Genomic DNA, 6,557 nt, shown 5'->3' with positions numbered 1-6,557 from the left:
AGATCGTGGCTCGTACGATTGTGTTCTGAAAGATTGCCTTCCTCGACGTTAGCCGACGAGTTGGGTAGTCTTGGGACAATTATGAACTATGGTTCGTATTGGGTAAAAAGCAAACTAAGAAGAGTGGGAAGATGATTGTGTTGGTCGTGGGTTTGAAAAGATCTGTTAGATGTGGAACACGTGACAAGGGACGAAATATTTTGGCCTAAGTGAGTCATTAGCTGAGATTAAAATACTTCTTTTTTTTGTTTTCGGTTAAAGATTATTTTACACCTTTTTTTACCAGAACAAAAATAAATATAAAAAATTAATACATCACATACAATCTCACTTGTTCGTGAGAGAGGAACACAAAACATGCTCACTGACTCCCTTTTATTCAACTAAAATCCTCCCATATTCACTCATGAACAACAAAAAAAAAACATTTTAGTACCTTACATATTCTAACTGGTCTTAGTAATACCATGTTAATTAGTTTGTTTTGTGTGGTTGTGCCGTGCTTTAATAAAAGTCATCAAGGGACAAATTTTCAACAGAACCGAAGGTTTCAACCGGTCCAATCCTTGAAAAGTTCGTCATTGATCCTCCCAGAAAGTCAAGTGGAGAGTCATTTGAGATAGTAGTCTCATATATGTACGACATGCCAGCATCATTCCCTGCAGGGTAGCTTATGTTGAAACATCCTGGTTTGTTGACCTCCAAGTCACTCGGGAACATCTTGTTCACTGTCTCATTACTTTGTCCCACAGATTCATCTTCTTCCCAAGCTTTTCTCGTCTCAATAACCTGAATATATATAATGCATATGGTTAAGAAGAAAAAGAAATATAGGTAATATTACAAAGTTATAAAATTTCATACGAATCAACTTCGGAAAGAGATTTAAATAAAATTAATGGCATAAATAAATAGTATTATAACTTTTTTCGAATGAGTCAAAGATATCATAATATACTATTTAAAGTATTTCAGTGTGTACTTTTAAGTACGAACTTGATTCTCGTTCCTTATATGTATATTTTATGCTGTGGCAGAATGAATAATATAGAAATATTTTTGGCGGCACGTACATAGTTATTGTTTTCAATCTGTTGGTAAATCATAATGGTATCGCCGGATCGAAGGCCATGTGTGCGGACAAAATCTCCTGAAAGTATTAGACACAAAAATATTATTGTTATTATTATTTCATTACTATAAAATTCAAAAATTTATCTGTTCTGGGACTTGTCAGACAATAATTACTATGAATAGACTTTACCGGTATTTTCAAGCACGTACATCCTGCTATTGTTGTTAGGCCAAAACCTGCATTGTTCAAATACAAATAAAATGAAATATGAATTTGAATGGTTAGTAACAATTAATTAAAAAAAAAACCTTAAATTACATATTCAACAACTAGAACCAATGTCGTAAAATAATGTCTTTAGTTTATTTTCTGACATTTCTATATATGTATATGTTGCAGACCTGTACTTGAAATTCCACACACGAGTACCATCTTTGTCTTCCATGTCCATAAAAATTCCTTCTTTTGATTCCAGTGGTGGGAGGAAAGTCTCTGCTGCTTTCTGCAAGTGACAATTTCTTTCCCAATTATTTTAGTCATTAATATTCTAAGGTCATGGTGGAATTAGAAGAGAAGTTGAGACAATAATGAAGTAAAGACAATATTAATGAACATAGACCAAACCTTGGGCAACACCATTCTCCTTAGGGAGCTAACATCACTGTTCTTTAACTCCTTTTTGAAAAGGAACCTCAAGTTTCTTTGATCGATTCCCTAGAAACACACAAACCAAATTAGACCATTGTTAATCTCAGGTTAAAGCTATAGACATTCACCTAAAAGCCACTAAAAGATGGAAAAAACTATAATTAATTGTGAAAGAACATGCAATTCTTGTGTAAGTAAGACATCATAGACACCATGTCCTGTATAAGTACATCAAGTCCATATGCTAACAGTCTGAAAGGCAGAGTACCCAAAACATTGTCCAGCATGCCTAATATGGATATCTTGAACTACACAATTTCCCAAATATGGAGCCGTCAATATCCACTAATCATAAGTTTTTCTTTCTTTACTTTTAAAATTGTGTACACAATGTAAAGTAAGAATTTGGTATTCCAAGTAAGGGTATTAATTAATATTGAGACAAATAACAATGTACTGTTCTGTTGGCAATCTTGCAATTAATAAGGGATGAAGGTTGAAGACGGATATACTGTAGCTAGCATTGCAACATGTATATCAAAAATTTCTAAAAACAGAAACATAGTCCAATAAATATTTTTTATAATACAACACATGTTTGTCAAATAAACATATAAGACGAATGAAATTTATTTATTTTGGTCCCTTCCCGGTTATGAAACTTATTCATTCCGCACTTATATATATATCCATCATCGTCTTTGTGATAAAAGTGTGTTCCTTTTTTATGTGTGTTTGTATCTTTTTGGTAACATAATCTGACGCAAATGTTCAGATAGCTATTAGCCCAATATTTCACCTTGGGAGATAAAAAAAATTTGTACTTACGAATATTCGCAGATAAAACTCGTAACGGATAGAAAGTGATATTAAAAATAGATATCCACAGATAATGGGTATGAATATTTTTTATACTCGCATATTAACATGACAGGTACAGGTATCATAGTATCTGTACATGTGATATGATATGTGTTGCCAGATGGAGTTAACAAAATAAGAATACTTGGCATAGGATAGTTGAGGCTTATTAACTTCTAAGAATTGAAAAATATGGTTTCATACGAGTTGTCTTATTTAACTGAGTTTCTTGTTTATTATTTTAATATTTCATGAGTTTTGTATGAATTAAAAATGATTATCGTATTTCTTTTATCATTTTAATAGCATTTTGGTTTATTATTTTATTATTTCATGAGTTTCGTATGCATCAAAAATTCCTAATGTATGACTTTTATCATTTTAATAGTAAGGAACACAATTTTGGTTCGTCAATATGAATTATAGGTATAATTTATGTATACTCACTTTATAAATTGTTTTTATAACCTTTTGATAGAATTTTTTATACCAGAACAACTTAATGGTCCACTTTAGGTGTTGCAAACTTTGAACAACTCCAGACATCAAGCAAGCATTTCTTAAAACAGGAAAAAATAGTAAGTGAAACCATAGTTGTTGGCAACTATGTATTTAGTCAAGAAACAAGGTATGCACTTGTTAAGATGATAGTTCTACATGAGTATCCAATGTCAATGATTGATCACATGGGCTTTAAGGAATATTGTCTTGCTTTGCAATCTTGATTCAAGGGGATTTCTCGAAACACGATAAGGATTGACATTATGAAGACTTATTCTTTGGTACTTTGTATCCAATTATGAATGTCGTTTTCACAAATATATGTGAAATTAAATTGGCTTTAATTGAATGACTTTCGTGTCCTATTTCCATTATTCTTAGAATGGCTGCAACCAGGATTACTAAATTCAATAAGTATTGGAATGTCAGGGTGATGGGTGTAGGAATTGTATTAGATCCCAGGTATAAAATTGACTAGTTAGATTATTTTTCCCTCAAATTTATGGAGAAAATTTTCATTATGAAATTGAGAGGGTAAAATCTATTTGTCAAGATTTGGTAAAAGAGTATGTAATTAAAGTCAATGGTAAAGAATTGGCTGCTTCATCTCAAAGTTCAAACCTAAATGTAGTGAACATAGGTGTTCTTGGAAGAAAAGAAAGTTGAAGGTCAAATTTTACAAGATTTAGATCGTTATTTAGAAGAGGCAAAACTTCCAGATGCACAATTTGATATCTTAGCATGGTGGAAAAGTAATGGGTTAAAATACCCAACCTTGCAAATGCTGGAGAGAGACATTCTAGCAATCCTCATCTCAACTGTTGTTTATGAGTCTTCATTCAAGTAGTGGTGGTCGGATTCTTACTCCATATCGCAGTAGATTACTTCTAAATATTATGGAGGCATTGATATGTCTCCAAGACTAGTTATGGACCAACATGGAAGGTAATGAAATTAACAGTTTTACTTAGATATTTTAGTTAAGTGATTGTTACAAATTCTGAATGAACTTCTTATGTTTTCATGCTCTTCTAGATTAAAACTGGACAATATGAAACTTCAATGTGAACATTGAAGTTAGTAATTTTTTTAATAATTCATTCAAAATAAACTACAATATAAATTGTTAGTGATTTTTTTATTTTTTAGGAATCAATCAGAGAAAATGAATTTGTTGATCCAAGCCAGATACCCACATAATGGATACATGTACGGATATGAGGACATGTACGGGACAAATATGAGACAAATATTTATCCAGAAAGTAGGGTACGGGACCCTACCCACCCATTAAAATCCCTAGTTTCACTTATGTTTATAGACTCCATTTCACCACTCAATTTAGTAAAAAAAAAAACAAAAAATATGTCTTCACTCTCATTTTATTCTTTATCTTGTCTTCTGAGACATTCTTTTCTAAACTTCATTCTTAATATATTCTAATATATTCTGTTTCCTTTTGGTCTCTTTTTGGGTGGGGATTTTTTAATATAAAAAACTCAGTTCATTTCTTGACTGCAGTGTCACTTTTGCCCTTCATTCTCACTCTTCCCTTCCCATGTCTCAGTTACCAAATTGAAGATCAAACAAATGATTTGTGCTCTCTTCAAACAAAGAAATAGTACCAATCTCAACTATATATAATTATATAATATAATACATAATAATAATCATAATAATATAATATAATATTTTATATAAGATTATCACAAACTTTGCATTTAGCATTGGAAAAGATTATCACAAAAAATATCATTTAAATAGGCAAAAGGGAATCACGAGACAAACAAACCCAAGATCTAAACAAATCAGCAAGAAGTTGAATAAAACTCCGATGCAATTGTTTTTCAATGTTTTAGAGTTAGAATCGGAGTTCAGTGAAGATAATTGGTGAAAAAATCGGGGGAAAAAAAAGCTTAAAACGAAGTTCCAATTTTAATCGAAAGAAAAAAACACTTAATTTATGAGATCCAAAAATGGGGTAAAAAAATTAGGAGCAAGACAATATCGCGAGGACATAGCAAGGACCCAATTGAGAATGGGGGTATGTATATAAGATAAGATGAGATCTTGAGAATGAAGAATTGGAGAAAAAAAAGAAAAGAAAAAGGAGAAAAGGGGTGACTCACACGTGCGGCGAGCCGGGGAGGAGTGGGGTGTTTAACGGACTGGAGAGAGGAGGGTGGCACGTGCGAGGAGGCGGAAGGAGTTGAAGATGGTAAATTAGGGTGGTGGTGCTTGGAGGGGAGAGCGTTGTCGGAGTGGTGCATCTGGAGAAACAAGGTGGGGGTGGTGGAGGAGGTGGCGACGGTGGATCTTCGCTGCCTGGGCATCCTCTTCTTCCTGTGAACAGTTCCAAGATTGGTAACCGCAGCGACGAGGCCAAGGTGGTTGGCGTCGTGGATCCGAGGCGAGGCGTGAGATTGAGATACGATGGTGGTGGTGGAGTTAACGTTGTTGGTGTTGGCGATGTCTCCTTGGGCGGCGACAAGTCGAAGCTCGGCAGCAACACCTGCCACGAAGGCACAGGCCTCGGTTTTGTGAAGCAGTTTCTCTCGCTGTCGCTGATCCATCATCATTAGCTTAGGGTTTTTTTTTTTTTTCTTTTTTTGGTTGATTTAGAGAGACACACACAGTGCTTTTGGTTTTCTGTGACTGTAGTTGTTGGCTCTCTTTCTCTCAGTCTGAGTGTGTGCAGGCAGATATAGATAGATAGGGTCGGGTATGGACGACGCTGGGCAATCACGAAATGGGTGTGGGGTTTGGTGTTAAAGAGATCAATGGTGGACTCTCTTTCACTCTTCTCTTCCCCCTCTCTCTATATTTTTTTTTCTTTGGAGTTTTTCTATTTTTAGCAAGGATTTTTGTGATTACAGGGTCTGGTTTTTATGACATTTGTTTATCCTGCATTCACGCCTCACCCCATCCTCTCCCCTTGCTTCCTTTTACTTTTACCATAATATAATGAACTCTCTCTCACACTCTCACACTCTCTTTCTTGAGTAGAGTAGAGTAGATGGGTTAATCAGAGTGGTGACCAAATGTGAGGAGCGGATTCATGGATGGTTTTGGTTTTGGCGCTTTGTGGTGTTTTACAATAATGTGGAGGGAGAGAGGAGAGTTAATGAGGGCAATGTGGCTGCGTGTGAATAGGGGGTGGTGCAAACCAGGGTTAAGGGTGATGGGTTTGGTTTGCGCCTAGGGTTTGGTGCTCTTGTGGTGGTGATGGTGGTGGTTAGATAGTGGCCAAGCATGTAGTGACGGATGGATGGTGAAGACACAGGAAACATGGGGCTCGATAACACCCTCCACCTGTTGCAAAAGTTCTGAAAACTTACAACAGAAATCAATGGCGTTTTTCATTTTCTCTTTCTCTTTCTCTTTCTTCAAATCTCTTTCTCTTTCTTTCATCATACAATAAAACCAACCACACCCACCACCACCATTGCATTATCACATACACACTCACACG

At 35.0% G+C, this 6,557-nt stretch overlaps 1 protein-coding gene across 1 annotated transcript; it reads right to left on the bottom strand.

Annotated features, from left to right (window-relative positions):
- Nucleotides 1–288: 288 nt before the first annotated feature.
- LOC114163697 (B3 domain-containing transcription factor FUS3-like) lies at nt 289–5,910 on the bottom strand. Its single transcript, XM_028047994.1, has 6 exons — nt 5,215–5,910; nt 1,700–1,789; nt 1,477–1,577; nt 1,265–1,311; nt 1,074–1,150; nt 289–789 (listed from the first exon to the last, which is right to left on the bottom strand). The coding sequence occupies exons 1-6, from the start codon at nt 5,662–5,664 to the stop codon at nt 505–507; spliced, it is 1,050 nt and encodes a 349-aa protein (XP_027903795.1). The 5' UTR covers nt 5,665–5,910; the 3' UTR covers nt 289–504.
- Between the last annotated feature and the right edge of the window lie 647 nt (nt 5,911–6,557).

This window comes from Vigna unguiculata, chromosome 1 (assembly GCF_004118075.2).
Source record: "Vigna unguiculata cultivar IT97K-499-35 chromosome 1, ASM411807v1, whole genome shotgun sequence".
NCBI lineage: Eukaryota > Viridiplantae > Streptophyta > Magnoliopsida > Fabales > Fabaceae > Vigna > Vigna unguiculata.
Note: the sequence above shows the minus strand (reverse complement) of the source record. Positions and strands in the feature narration are given on the sequence as shown.

Coding starts and splice junctions, on each gene's coding strand:
- LOC114163697 (XM_028047994.1), bottom strand. CDS start 5,664: ATGATGATGGATCAGCGACAGCGAGAGAAACTGCTTCACAAAACCGAG. Junction 1,578..1,699: donor GGAGAATGGTGTTGCCCAAG/GTTTGGTCTATG, acceptor TGTCACTTGCAG/AAAGCAGCAGAGACTTTCCT. Junction 1,151..1,264: donor GTACGTGCTTGAAAATACCG/GTAAAGTCTATT, acceptor TAATACTTTCAG/GAGATTTTGTCCGCACACAT.